We start from the raw sequence: 15,074 nt of genomic DNA, 5'->3' as shown, positions 1-15,074 counted from the left end.
GCGCCTTCCCTTTTCTCAAATCCAAATGCTGCGAATCCCGTTTTTGTTGTTGTTGTTGTAATCTTTATTAATCTGCCACCACCAAATTAAACTTGAGATTTCCGGAGCGGAACGATCCGGATGAAATTACCTGAGAGGGATTCGGACCCTCCCTGGACTCCGGGGAGAGTCGTATGTACCAGTCTATTCGCCACCTTGGGAAATCTGCCTCTGAGCTCTGTTTCCATCGTCATCTGTCAAAGGGCTCGAAAGCGGAGCGCCAATTGTCATCGCTGGGTAGCGGAGCCACGGAGATGCTCGGATGAGGGACGTCTGACAAAAATAGCTGGCAGCCGAAGTACACGTGATACTCTGTGTACATGTGGTACGCACACATGCTGCGTGTGCTTTAATATTGTGTGGGGAGGGGTAATATTTTACTAGGCTAGAAACCCAATATTCTCTTGCCGGTTGCGTGTAGCTGGTATTTGTAGAACTGCGCTTCTGGGAACTATCAAATATCCTAGCAGAGTGTGTAACGATGCTGTTTGACCTCGCCTTTTGTCTCCGTAAAGCAATGCAAGTGCTTGTTTGTTAGGAATGCTGCAGAGGTTTCACCCAGCGGGGGGGGGGGTCTTATCTCTTGGATATTGAGGTTCAGACTCGGTACGGCAAATTATGACTAATTTAACTTCCGGATTTTATGGAACATTTCCACAGTTCAGGCGAGAAATTTGAAGGAAGTTTATTTTATTCCCTCACGATTGAAGCATTGGAGACCCTTGTTGGCTTGTTTTGAACAAAGCAACTTTCCTCGGCGCCCGCCTCCCAGGCGAGAAGGTCCAGGTCCGCTGTGGTGTTTATTAGCTTAGCTTAATTGAGCATGATATCTAAAGGTCATCGCTGCCAGAATGGCTTCCAGGCGACACCGTTTCCTTTGACCGGCGCCGCCTTCCATTCCTCCGTCCCCGTCCTTCGCCTCCCAGCCAGCAGCGGCCTCTCCTCCGGGCGCCCCCCCCCCCCCCCGAGGGGGCGCCCGCCGGCACCTGCTCACTCCGACCCCCCCTTTTTTTTTTTGCTCTGCAGTTTATCTACGATGCGTTTGTTCCCCGCTGAATTAAAACATGAAGTTTAATCTGTATTACTGCTGCCTCCTCCATGATAAATGGTGTTTGACTTCCATAAGCGGGAAGCCACTTCCTTCTGGCTGTAAAAGCCGACTTAATGAGGGAGCGACTTGAATAGATGAGCAGATATGGCGGCGGGGAATATTGGGAAGGGAGCTGAATGGGATGGATAGTGTGGAGTTTGTTATCAGTTCTGTAATACACTTTTTTGTAAGCCCGGGCGGGGGGCGGGGGGTGGGGGGGGGGGGGGGGGGGGCTCAAGTCACACTTGATTGATTTTGTTTGCACGTCTATAAAACTGATGACCTCCCGTCTCGCCCGCCAGGCTTTGTTAGGCGGGGGCCTTCAGATGGACCTCGGCAAGTTCCAAAACACGCTCTGGGACGTCCTGCACAGAGGAGACGCCGTCAAGGTGAGCTTTTCCTTTCTTTTTTTGCCACTACTTGCATTGAATTCCGTTCGTGCCGTTCAAACAAACAACAGAACGTCTTTCTAGCAGCGCTGGAGGCGTCGCTCATGAATCGCTTCAGCTGCATATTCAAATAATAGACTTATCTTAACCTCACGCAAAGACATTCAGGAATATTATTCTGGCACGATGGAACCTGCCGGATAATCCAAAAGTTAAATTCACGCCGGGGAGAAGCGTCGCAGCTTGATGGCTGCCGGTGATTTGACGGTGTTCTTGTCGCTCCTACAGGATGATTACATTTATCTAATGGGTTTATTCCATCCTGACAGCAGCAACACGACCTCATTATAGCCCCCCCTATCTTCAGTCTGTGTTAATTTAGAGTCCCTAAACTCCCGACATCGACAGGCTTCGGAAACCCGCATGCTTTCGTCTGACGCTAGGAGAGAACGTCCATTTTCATCTTCCGAGCTGAGGATGCGGAGAGCGCAGAGATACCATCCTTTCATTTCCGCTCCTCCAGATAAAGAGATGAGGGGGGGGGGGGGGAGCGAGGCCTATCGCCAGGCGGCAGTGATTGAGTCCCTTCACTAAGCCACGGCGAGGATCTGCTCAAATAACCCGCTCTGCAGATAAGAAGCTTGTCATTTCCATAGACAAAAAAAAAAATACAATAAAAATTGGGGTTCAGATGAGATTCCGCCGTTCGCCTAACTTAACTTGAGTTATAAAGCAAACCCTCGTCTCTTCATAAAAAAGAGTGAAATAGGAACGGACTTGAGATGGAGGAATTGAACTCTGATGCTCGCCGTTCAAAACGCTCAACATCACAGAGAAACGTCAGCTTCATCGCGCTTCTTCTGCAAATCGAGTGAATTAGTCGATTATAAAGTGAAGCCTCCCTCTAGAGGGGGGGGCGTCATTTTGTGATCTCACTTTTCATGTTTCTGTCTGCCTTTACCCTTTAAAGTGAACCCGACCCCCCCCCCCCCCCCCCCCCCCTCGGCTGCACGCCACACAAATATGCTCCTTAAACTGTAGAATAATAATGCAAAATCAGCACTTTTCTATGAGTGCTATTCAAACTCCAGCTGCAGCATCCCCCCCCCCGACCTCCACCCCCCCCAGTACAAGTGTCAGTGATTGCCGTCGCCGTTATGGGAACACACACTCCACCTCATGGCGGGATGAGAAGCCTTTCCGTGCTATTCCCGAGGATGTGCCGCTACGTCGCCGCGTCCTTCCTCCTCTCCTGCTCGCCTGCCGTCGGGGGGGGGGGGGGGGGGGGTCGCCTCGCTCTGCCTGACGAGCAGCTGAATGGTGTCGCGGTTAACACGGGCGGCTCGGCTGCTCTGTTGTGACAACATTTGTTTGATGTAAAAGTGCTCGTCTTCGGCTGCCATGCCCCCCACCCCCCTCTTCCTCTGCTCTTTTACTCGTTCCTGCTCTGTCTGGGTCTCACCGCTGTCGTGGCGTGACCTGAAAGTGTGACAGCGACACACAAGCTGCCCCCCCCCCTCCGTTGGCTGCCAGCCAGCGTGCGCGCACGTACACAAAGAGAAACGCAGTAATGTTTCCAGATTGAAGCGCTTTAATTGGCTGAACTGGAGTCCCAGGATGCAGCAGAGGGTGTCAGTGATGTATAAAAGATGCTGCGTGTGTGTGTGTGTGTGTGTGTGTGTGTGTGTGTGTGTGGGTGTGTGTGTGTGTGTGTGTGGGTGTAAAAGTGTGTGTTTTTGTCCAACCTAGTTGCACATAAACCTTCCATATGTCCGTTCATTTAGTGCTGATGGTAGTTTCCAAAGTCACGCGTGCTGCTTGGACAACCGGCGTCATGCTAGGTTCTCGCTAACGTACACATGCATGCACGAACGAAAACACGTGTGTGTGTGTGTGCGTGTGTGTGCACACAAAAGACACACACACTTACTTACTGGTAGCCTTTTGACTAAATGAGTGACTTGCAAACTTTCAGTAAAACGTGACGCTGCACCCGGATGTCTCTGTCTCAATAATAATCTCAGTGAAACATAATACCCCCCCCCCCCCCACCTAATAATGGACAGGAAACTATTCTCCGAGTAGTTTTAGTCAGGAAGTGCCCTTAAAATTGCTTAAACGAGTCACTTGTTGAAACCGCCGTGACTCACTCGCTCACTCTGGCTGCCAACTGGAGATACAGAAAAGGAAAGTGCCAGCGGCCACGTAGGGGATTGGAAAAGGGAAGAAACCACTCAGGGCGTCTTTGTCTTCTGTTTAATCAGAGTCTCAAAGGGGGGGGGGCACCAGGGGAAGAGGGGAAAAGTTTCTCACAGCTGCCCAGCCTGAGGCCCAAAATATGAGGCGCTTTCCTCGTCACCAGCCAGTCATTATTCTACCTCTCACCGGGCGCGCACGCCGTCTCTCCACCAGCGGCGCAGCGTCTGCAGCGCCTTGATCTCCTCTAAGACGCTTTGCCGGCATCAGATCCTCAAACACGGGCCGGCGTTAAAACCGGAGCGACGGCAAATTCTAGTTGTCGGCGAAGGGATCGTTGTTTTCATAAATATCAAATGTTTAAAATGACAAATTAACTTTAACACACGGACCCGGTTGTCGTGAACGGCTGCCTGCCAAACCGAGCGACAACGCGCACGCACGCACACACACACACACACACGAAACAGAGCTGAGAGCATTACATAAGTTGGGACTCTGTGATTTGAACTTTAATATTAGTGCACAGGCGGTTATTTAAATTGCATCAGTTTCCTCTGATGCAAATGTGCATAGCCTTCAGGTCCCTGAGAGCTTTTAGTCATTTATTTTGATTAGGGCTGTATTTATAAGATAAGTCTCTTAAGTTAGTCGCCTGGGAGGATGGGGGGGGGGGGGGGCAAAATGAAGTCTGTTTGATGGTTACGAATTCAGAAATATCTGCTCGTCAATTAATGAGGCACTTCCTGGTGTCTGAGCGTTTGTTTCATTTAGCGGGAGCGGCTCTCGATGGACAAATACCCGCGGTGCGGCGTGCGTCTCCGGAAGCTGCGGGGATCAGAGAACAACCATCCTTCAAAGGAAGACAGTTTTTTTTCCAAGAGCCCAGCCTGTTCTGTGTCTTTCCACGCGTGCTGGCTTGATTTCTTGACGTTTTTACGTGGCAGCTTGAAGGCTTTGCTCCGCCGGCGTCTTGTTCTCAGGCACAAAAACGAGGAGCGGGCGGAACGAGAACCATGAGTGGACATGAAACGATCGACTGAGAGGACCGAGCTTGAAGTGATGCTTCCGTCCATTTCTGCCTCTCACGCAGCGACGGGAGGCTTATCTTGTGTGGAGAGGGAAGCGGCGGCGGCGCGGCGCTAACAAGATCCTTCCTTTTCTGACCATTAGCAGATTTGTTTGTTTGTTTTGCTTGTTGTTGTTGTTGTCTTTTTTTCCCAAAAAGCTTTTAAAAGACAGTCGTGATAAGACGAAGCGTCCGTCTGCAGGCTGGTAGAGCGATCGCAGTCTTCTTCTAGAATGTCAAAATTCTTCCATCAGTTATAGAATATATAGAATAATAGCGGATGTGGTTAGATTGGTTCCCTGCAGCCCCCTGGACACAATAGAATCATCACACAGCCTCAGATAGGGTTGATTTTATTGCAGTTACAATAAAGGAGAAACAAACCGCAGTAGAGGAAGACTCTCCAAAGGTCAGGGTGATCACAACTATGTTCCAAGCTAAGAATCAGCCATTACTTTTTCTAAGAGCCTCCTTAGTTGCAGAACAAAGCAATGATATGTCAATAACCGTACGCGATATCGGCCCGATGTCGAGCCGCTCGTTCTCGGTGAGTCACATTGAATCTGGCAGCATCTCTCGCTCCCACGGTCGAGTTTACAGTCCGGTTTTAGGTGCAGGAAGAAATGTCAGCGTGAGACAAGTCTTCACAAAGCATATATTTCCTCAGCGCCACATAATAGAAGATGCCTTCCACAGGAGAGGTAAAATAAATAAATAGATCATCAGCTCTGCAATAAACAATGTCGACTTCAGTAAGGGTTAGTTCTTAAAACCCTTTCATGTTGGTAATTCTAAATATCGGGCCCAACGTGCATGGAAACGCCGGCCCCTCCCGCCCGATCTGCGGATCTTTGACCTTGTTCTTTTGTCCCTTTCGGCTTTGCAGATCAAAAACGCGCGAGGTGCTCAAAAAGGTCTGGCGGGTGAAGATCCTGATCTGACGGCGGTCGATAGAGGTAAGTTATTAAACCCTTAAACCCTCTAGTGCCCCCCCCCCCCCCCCCCCCAGTGACGTTAGCCGACATGCTCCTGTGAGCAAACTCTACCTGTGTGAGTTCATTTCCGGGTTTCAATTAATCTTTTTTTATTGCGACTCAAATTTGAATGAAGTCCAGAGTTTGCTTGCGCCGTCTGCGTGTTTATTTTTTCCAAGGTTATGCGATTTGCTTTATCAAGGCGGCCGCAGTGGCTCGACTGCAACGTGGCTCTAATTGCTCTGTGTTTGGAGAATTTCCAGTGCTCCCTTCAAAATAAAAGGCGGAGGATAAAACACACGAAAAACAATATTTGGGAGGCTTTACGGTTCTGTGCGTCGTGAGCTCGTTTCCGTTTTCACACCGCAAACTTATTATCCTACTCCAGCTGCTGCGAGGAGACGGGCCCAAGTATTTACGGCTAGCATAAAAAAAAAGCGTGCGCCTTCCCCGTCACCCTGCGGCTCCTGATTTGCAGCGCGCTTGACAAACACGCCGAAGTTAAAAAAGACTGTTCAATTTGTACAGGAGTTTAGAGGCTGCCTGTCGTGCACCCCTCCCCACGGATTCGACTGTTTACACGTGTGTGCGTATATGTTTTGCTGTCTGTGCACGCCTCCTGCTGTGTGTCGATCCGTCCGTGTGTGTGTGTGTGTGTGTGTGTGTGTGTGTGTGTGCGCACGCACGCTGCGCTGAAACACCAGCGACAGATAACAGATGGTCCCCCTGCATTAGAAGTGTTTTATTTCCCTGTGGACGCCAGATATGTCAAAAATAAGCGTGTGCAACATTAGTCATTTGGAATATTCATGCCCCTGCCGTCCGATGGTTCCTCTTTCACCAGCCAAAACACCGGCAGCCAAATTCTCCTAAGGAAGTGAGGAGAATAAAGGGGAGAGGGGAGGAGCAGGAGGAAGGTTGAACCGGTGGAGGGGAGGTGCCGAGGCCTCCACATGAAGCTCTTCCTCCTTGTTGCTTCTTCAGCTTGCCAGCGCTGTAATTAAAATGGGGCTGCAGTGTGTTCATGTTAAGAACCCCCCCCCAGCCCCTTTAGACACAGTGATGTAAATATGCACACGTGTCCATATGCCAGCCTGGCTGCACACACGCACGCACCAAATTCTAATTTGCACCCATATCGAACCTCCATCCGGAGAATCCAACGTCCGGCGTGGACTCCTCCTCCTCGTCGCCTCCTCTGCCGCTACTTATCTTCCCATTTCTCCTCTCCACCTCCATCTCCTCGGCTATCTCGGCTCTCCGCGGCTCCAGTCGTTTTAATCTCCACCTCCTCTCCTCCCAGGTTTTCTGCTCCCATCTCCCACCGCCGAGCACGGCTGCCGTCCGTGTCCTCGGTGGCGGACATGGCCATGCATCATTATCAGGCCTGATTAACCATCCACGGCGGTGCCAGTCCCGGCTCCACGGGGGGGGGGGGGGCGCCCGATGGCTGCGGCTTTTCCTATCGCCAAAAACATGAATTTTGAACAGCACTTTCTCGCTTGCCGTGCTCCCTCGTGATCAGGGTTAATTCGTGGCAGCACGCGTGAACGTTGTGGAACGCAGGGAGGAGGAGGAGGAGGGAAAAGCTACCGAACAGTAGCGCGCTGCTTATCGCAGAAATGCAATATAATTTATTCGAGAATATGCAAATCCAACAATCACTCTGACTTGTTTACCAAAGGGAGCTGCTGATTCAGAGTCTGAAAGAGAGAGAGAGAGAGCGAGTGAGCGAGGGAGAGAAAATCCCAACCATAGAAGCCGACATGCGCCGCATGCACAAAGGCTGCCACTGGGAGCTAAAGCAGTCGCCTTCAAAATCTGGAAATGAGAGAATTTGGGTTGGTTTTACATCCTTAAATTCTTCTTTGATTTAAAGAGGACAGGCTAGCTGCAATACGTAGCACATACACAGCTTGCAAAACATTACGGATTATGTCTGTCATTGATAGCAAACCGCGCCCCTTTCTTCAAGTGGGTGTGGCTTGGGCTTGCCAGTGCAAACTCTGAGCGCCTGATTGTCTCCTCCCCTGGAGGGGGTGTGTGTTTTAATTAAAAATGTCGTTCATTTTTTGGCGACATCTGTTTTGGATTTTGCTTTAGCATTAGCGGTGTCTCCGATTTCCGTCCTTATGGCCAGACGATCGCAAATAAATTTCACAAACACGCGAGTATTTGAGCGTCGCTATCCTAGCCAAGAGTACACGCAAACGGTAGTTCTCTATCGCGCCACGCTGTTAGCGTTCTCTGCGGCTAACCTGACAATTACGCTCCACGACCTGAATAATCAGTGGCAGTCACGCCACATTTGTATCATCATGTTCTCGCACTTCTACTGAATATTTTTGTTTGACCTTAAAGTGGCGTTAACCTGTGGATACCCGTCTAACGCGCGGCACGATCGCTAAGAAGTATACCAAAAGAATTCAAGGTGTTGTAACCTGATAAGAATTATTCCCCCCCCCCCACCCCGAGCGAGAAGAGGTACGGGGAAATCCAATGATCGATTAACACGTCTGTATCGGTATCCCAGGAGCGGCTTTCAGCGCTAGCAGATAAGCTGCTGCGTTACGAAGCCGCTCGCCTGAAGTGGCTGCAGGAAATCTGTTGAACAGAGAGGCACGAGTTTGATCTGAAGTTGATGCGAGGAGAGGCGGTTAAATCTAATTACTCCATTTGCAGGCGTGCTCTTCTCGTCGATAACGAAGGGTTGCACGTGTCCGGGCCGCGTCGCATCCAGTTGTTCATCCTGCTCGGGCTGTAGCAACGCGCGTGAGTTGCAGCCATTTCCTGAGTGTGCCGCCAGCCCAATTAGCAGCTGTTGTACAGGATTGATTTCCCCCGCTCGACATTACGTGCACTTTTCCAGGTGAGTCCCTACAGCTGCCACCGGCGTATGGAAAACAACAATTATCCCCATCCAGCAGAACCTCTCAGGCCACACAAAAGAGAGCGGGGCGCAGAAAATTGATCTCCTCGAGCTCGCGGGTCGTCGTGTGGATGAGCAGATGAAAACAATCAGAGCGCCATCTTTGTTTTTGTTTTTTGCAACATCTGCAACTTTTAGGTGTCAAAGCCAGTAATTACGTTCTTGTAACTGTTTTTTTTTTAGTTTGTTCTCGCTGTAGCATTGATCAATGAGACCTGACTAGTGACTAAAACATAATAAGCAGCATCGGTATAAAATCGACTAAAATGGGCGACTTTCGTCAGGCGTGTGCCGTTTGCAGGCGTCGATGTTGTGAACACGGTTGTTGCTTTTAAGCACTGAGGTAATAGGAAGAACAATATATCTTATATTTTACATTTAATCTATGCCTCAGTGAATCATGTCTGTTAATATTCCACTGTGGATAGACTTCCGTTTCTTGACAACATTCCTCTTAACAGCTCAGATAGCTGGAAGAGTTTCTCGTCCTTCCTGCGAATGCGCGTCGCATCAACAACGTGATGCTAATCTGCCGGCGCCCTACGCCGAGCTATTTTTCGCCGTGTCGACTGAGGGGTCAACGGCGTTGCGGGGTTCTCACTGGGTTGAACTGCTCGGAGGCAGAAGTTAATTTTCCAACTCAACAGAGATAAACGACTTTGCTCTGACCTGCTCTCTGGCACAACAAAGGCCGCTTTTCTAAGTGACGAGAGCCACAAATGTCTGTAATTTAAAAGCGGTTCTGTATTATTTTTCGGTTTGAGATGGTTTGATGATGACGGTTAGCCCAGTTTGACGTTATTGTGCCGGGAAAAAGCTCACTTTTTTTCTTCTTCGACGATAATTTGCAGCACAATAATACTGAAATCTGATGAAAACTGTATTCTAACCACAGTACTGTAATGCAATATGGTGCTATAAGCATGTATATCTTTCATGCTGTGTACTAGATTGAGTTCTACCACACTGGGTCCCGTATAGCCTGTTCACATTTCTAGGTTTGTTCAGCTGCACCATCCAGGGCTTAGAAATTCTATTACGATCTATCCTGGCAGCAGGAAAGGGAGTTCAAGAAACTGAAATGCTGCTAAAGCTTTATTATTATTTTTTTTCGAGGAAGAATTGGCAGATATCTCGTTAGATTTCCCTGTCGGGTCTCACTGGAATGAAAATTCATGCTTACAGAAGAATTAAGGAATTCAAACGCAGCAAATAATGGAGGCAGGTGGCAACCAGCCTTCTGGTGAAGGATAAAAACATAAGTCGTCTCCCACATGGAATTGTGGTGTTAATTGCTCGGAATATCAGGAGGCAAGGCTGCAGTCTTCTTCGTGCTCGTCCTATGTTTGCTAAAACGATGCTGCTAGTCGGTCGCTATATTTTGCTGCAGTCTTCTGGTCTCAAGAGATTAGATGGTCGCTCACACGCAGGAAGACTTTCACAGCGAAGCGTGAGAGAGCGGCAGAGAGACTCAGCCGTGGGATTTACCTGTCAGCTGCACTTAAGCATGTGAGATAACATAGGCGAGATGCCGCGGTGGTAAAAATCGTGTCTGACATGCTCTTCCTGTGATCTCCGGTCGCTGATGGCTTCATGTATGTCAGTGCCTCGGAGCCCGAGTTGGGAACAGTCTTACGGTTGCGTTTTGAAAAGACTGCGTTTTGAAAACCTCGCTGCCTTCTGTTGGCTTTTCGCAGCCATTATTTAATAAAAAGACCTTTTTCGAACGACCTGATAATGGGAGCGCAACGAGCTTTTCAACATCCGTCACGATTGCCATCCTCGACCGACCGACACAAGCTGCAGTTTTTCCAGCCTGACTGCATCTATAGAGCAAGGCAGCAAAAACTCGGCCGAATTCCCAAAGCACAGCAGGAAAGTAGAGGCACAGGTAGCTGATTCCTCCACTGACAACGCGAGAGGAGAAAAGCTCGCTCTATCATTCCGGCCATCTGGAAGTGTGGCTCAGACTCCGGGCTGATGCGTAACTTTTAATTGGGGAGGCAGAGGAGTGGAGAGAATGATCCCAGTGGACAAACGGGGAATGTACCTGCCGCCAGATGGGCAATCGGCGTTTGCTGGAGCGAGCGCCCTTTTCTTCTTCGGGCCAGTGCGACGTGTTCCCGTTTTACCAGGACGGAATTAGGCAGGAGCGACGCTTGGATTTTCTTTTGGAGCATTTTAAAAATAGACAGTAGATCCTCATTCTGTCAGTTAATTGCTCAGCGTTCAAATGTACATTCTAAAGGTTAACAATGAATGATGTTTCTGACAGTTTCTATCGTCATGGTGACGCAGCGGCTCTCTGCTGAATATTTATTTTACAAATTCCATGCTGGCGCCGTGCTATTCTGCAGTTTTATTGTTCCAAGTTTCCCCAGAAGTATCGTGGTTCAGTATTTCATGAACAATGTCTTCATTACTGGGCAGAATTAGATTTTCACAGACGGCTTGTTTGTGCTAGGAGGCTATAAAAGCCCCCCCCTTCAGGGCTCTCTCGCTCTCTGCAATGGTTGCTTGTCACTTCAATGCTGTTGATTGTCTGCTTCGCTTTTGTCACCTCTCTTTTTTGCGCTGGTGAAGCCTTTCTTTACTTTCTCTCGCACCAAACGCAACACAGCTCGTCTTTAATTGGGATCGCTTGGGACGGAAAAGGGACTTTCCCAAAGCCGGCCTTGCCCAACAAGACAAGACAAAAATGAATAATGACATCACCAGCTAGTCGAAGCCCGATGGAGATACACCTCTGTGTTGTCGATTTTAAATTTCAAACCGGGTGACATTTGACTGTTCTTATTGGTGCCCCAGAAGAGTTTAAATCCACCGCTGAAGATAGTCCTCAACAAAACAGACGATTTAGCCCTGTTTGATTAGCGGTGGCTACGACGCTACGCTGCCTATCTGCTAGCAGGGACCGCTAATCCTCTTTAGAAGTAAGAACACCGTAGTCAGAACTGGCTTTTTAAATGATTATGTTCCCGGCGAAAGTGAAGTGAGAAACAGATAAGATGTTTATTTGAGTCTTTTGACAATGAGAAAATGAAAGAATAACCCTCACCAATTACTCTAGCCGACTCGTATTGTGCTATTATTGTATGGCGTGCTACGTTTATAATAATAACCAATTATAAACAATGGCGGGAGACATTTTCCTGATATGAATGTCCATCCTGCTTTAATGCTAGGGATCTCGTGCTTCCTTCGTCTTAAAGGTTTTGAACTCATCCCGACAGAGTGATAAGCATCGTCTTGGCCCTCCGACACACACACGCATCCACATCGCACACACAAACACGCATACCTATCGACACCTGGAGAGCGGGAATGAAATTTGTGCTCCGCGTTTAATTCCACCTGGATTTAGACTTCTTTTTACGTCGCCTGCTTTTAATTAAGTCTCTGGGCATGCATTGGGAGGAGGGTCAGAGAGATAAAAAAAAAACGTCCTCGCATCCGCCAATGAGTTGCACGGGCAATCATTTACCACTTAGACACTAGTGCAAAAAGCCCCCCTGTTCGTTGCCCTGGCAACCGGTGCCTTGGTGATTGATTCCTTGCCAGTGTGGCATCACTGCAGGGAATAGAGCACATGAGCTTACCATGCCTGCTACATCTTCCTAATTAAAATGGGATTACGGAGTCATTGCCATTGTATGTTCAACCAAATGCAAGGCGGTGAAGGAAATCAATTTTAGTAAATGTCAGGGTTTTTAAATACAAGTATGGATAAGCAGCTGTGAGCGTGCTCAATGCAGCGCCGTGCGCTAGCGTGCACGCTGCATGTCGGGATGTGATTTACATTTCGGGTTCTGCAGCTTCCCTCCATCCGGGGAGCAGAGCCCTGATTGACGGCGGGATGAACCGCGTTGTGCAGCGCAAGTCACCAGACACGACAATTAGTTTGTTTGTTGCCGTCTGCTAATCAGGAAATACTCATCAAATTGGATCTTATCGTGCATCTTAAGTGAACAGCGGTTCCTTAATGTAATTGGATTAAGTAAGTCAATCACACCCGTGCAGCTCGTGCCGTCGTGTTTTCGCGACCCGTTTCGTGCACTGAGGGGTTAAGTATTCTCCCCGGTGCCGAGCTGAGATGTGATTACTTCACATTTTACAGCGGCTGCCTGCTCTCACGCCACGGGAATAGTGTGGCGCGCAGATATTATATTTCAAAAGATAATCTTACATACATATGAATGAGAAATTAGGACAGGATGCGCTAGGCGGCAACGCAGAGGTAGGGAAATAACAAATAATGGAGCACAGTGGATTCGCATTTTACAAGTGGCGCTGCGAAACCAGTGGATCCATGGAAATAATTCTATTTTTGTAAGTCGAGTTCTGCCTTTACTTCCCCTTACAATCACTCAATGTCTCCATCTATAAACGTCTGCGTGTCCTTTTAGGTTAATTCAGCTCCAGTTTTTTTTTTCAAGTCATCGTCGTGTTCTCCTGAACCTTCTTAAGGTTGTCGTCCATTATGTTTAGTGGGCTCCCGAAGCCCGTTGATGACCCCGGAGTGGCCCTTGGACTCCTGAGCCATAACGATGGAGGGCCAGAACGGCAGAGAGAGAGGGGGGGGGGGGGGTGTCACATGAACAGCCAAAGAAAAAAATGAGGTCAGACACTCTGTTTTCAGATTTCAATCACTGCGTTGGAGTTAGCAAGGTGTAACATAGTGCCTTGAGCCTGTTCCCAAGTTGTTAAGCGCTGGCTGTGTGGGATGTGTCGTTACAGCAAAGGTAATAATAGACCGAGGAATTTATAATGTGACACTTTTTTACGAGTCGAGGAAAGATTGCCTGAAAGCCGCCCCTGGTAGAAAAGAAGGAAGAATTCATATTTGGCTGTAAACAATGGGAAGCTGTATCCCTGACTAATGCTTCTGGGATCGGCTTTTATTTCACCTGTATAAATAAGGGACAGGCCTTCCTGTAGACCGTAGGGGCGCACCACGTCTCCTTTGCATCTTTTATATTCTATAAAAGCAATGTTTTTATAGGATTTCTCATGGGTTACAAACTTCGCTCTGGAATGGAAGCTCATTTATCGCCTTATACAAAGTCTTGTTTCGCCCTCTCGGTCGTTACCGGCCGCCGGATTTCATACGACCGGCAAACATGCGAACATGTTCGTTTGTCAAAGAATGAACGTACAAAAGGAAAAAAACGAAAAAAGAATAAACGTACATTCATGTGAAGTCGTTCATTTTTCAAACTTCCCTATTTCTGCCACCTTTTGCCTTAAAACGCATTAAAAGGGAGTTTAATCTCATATTTGAGTATTTTTTTTCGATATCGACGAGTGGAAAATGGGCTGGAATCCTTGAGCTGAAAGAGGATGACAGCACGCCATGTTTTTATTCCTCCTTTCGGGAGGCGTGTTAAAAATCACACGTACGTGTTTGTGACTGCCGTCGGATTCGCTCTCCTCTTGAGCAGAGAAGAAAACCATCTGCGATTGTGTTTGTGTTAAGCAAAGTGCAATGGCTTCCCTCTCTCGTTCACACAGGCGCCTGGCATCATGTGGGGGACTAATGTGGATTCTAAATCTGGCCCTTGTTGATAGAAAATAGCGGGTCGCACCGTTTTGGCAGCGCGGGCGACGGTGTTAACGGATAATTGGCAGCTTAATAGGAAGCGACATGATGCGGCCAAAACGGCGACCTTTGAGGAAGATCGGCCTTCCCTGTCTTTTTAAGGTGGATGGATTTGCATGAAACTTTTCACAACAAGAAATGTGACGTTTTGAAGCCAAATGAAGCTACGCGAGGAAAATGAAGCTTTCTCGCCTCGTCTTGTGAACTTTGCGTGCAGAGCTCTCCCTCGCCTCCTCGCACACACGCTTATCATCGCCGTTCACTGTGGACTCGCACCCCCCCCCTCCCTCCCCCCTCCTCCCGCGGCCTCCCACTCATCCTTCTGATTGGAGTTGTCAGGAGTCGGAGGGTCACAGTAGAGAATGTCAATCGGCCTCGTTCACAGACATCCTCGGATAGCCGCGCTGCGAGGAGCACACGGAATGACGGACAGATTGTAGCGCCGTCCTATCTTTGGTGTGTATAAACACACCCCGCAATCACCCCCATCACTTCAACGGCTATGCATCTGCTGCCCTCCCACTCACCACAGCCGTGCGCAGCAATGCCATCAAGGGGCGCTCCATTTATATTCATTATTCACCGTCAGCTGCCTTGATATCAGTGATTGGACATACCCTTCACAATCTGCTGGCTCCCCCCCCCCCACCGGTCCCACGGGAGGTCTCCATGCCTCCTTCATCTCCCGGGACGGCTGTGTGTGTTTTATGCATGTTAAATGCTGCTGAGTGTGTGCTGGCGATGGAGACGCAAGTCGTCGGGAGGCGTGACTTTTATTCTTAATTTATC

At 48.8% G+C, this 15,074-nt stretch overlaps 1 protein-coding gene across 1 annotated transcript in view; it reads left to right on the top strand.

The window, feature by feature from the left end:
• Positions 1-15,074, top strand: part of LOC137911260 (glucosidase 2 subunit beta-like) — a 42,505-nt gene that overhangs the window by 13,063 nt on the left and 14,368 nt on the right. The window contains exons 9-10 of the mRNA XM_068755608.1: positions 1,432-1,518; positions 5,670-5,739. Coding sequence (XP_068611709.1) covers positions 1,432-1,518; positions 5,670-5,739 — 157 coding nt within the window. The remainder of the gene's footprint in view (positions 1-1,431; positions 1,519-5,669; positions 5,740-15,074) is intronic.

The sequence above is a fragment of the Brachionichthys hirsutus genome, chromosome 23, assembly GCF_040956055.1.
Source record: "Brachionichthys hirsutus isolate HB-005 chromosome 23, CSIRO-AGI_Bhir_v1, whole genome shotgun sequence".
Classification (NCBI taxonomy): Eukaryota; Metazoa; Chordata; class Actinopteri; order Lophiiformes; family Brachionichthyidae; genus Brachionichthys; species Brachionichthys hirsutus.
Note: the sequence above shows the minus strand (reverse complement) of the source record. Positions and strands in the feature narration are given on the sequence as shown.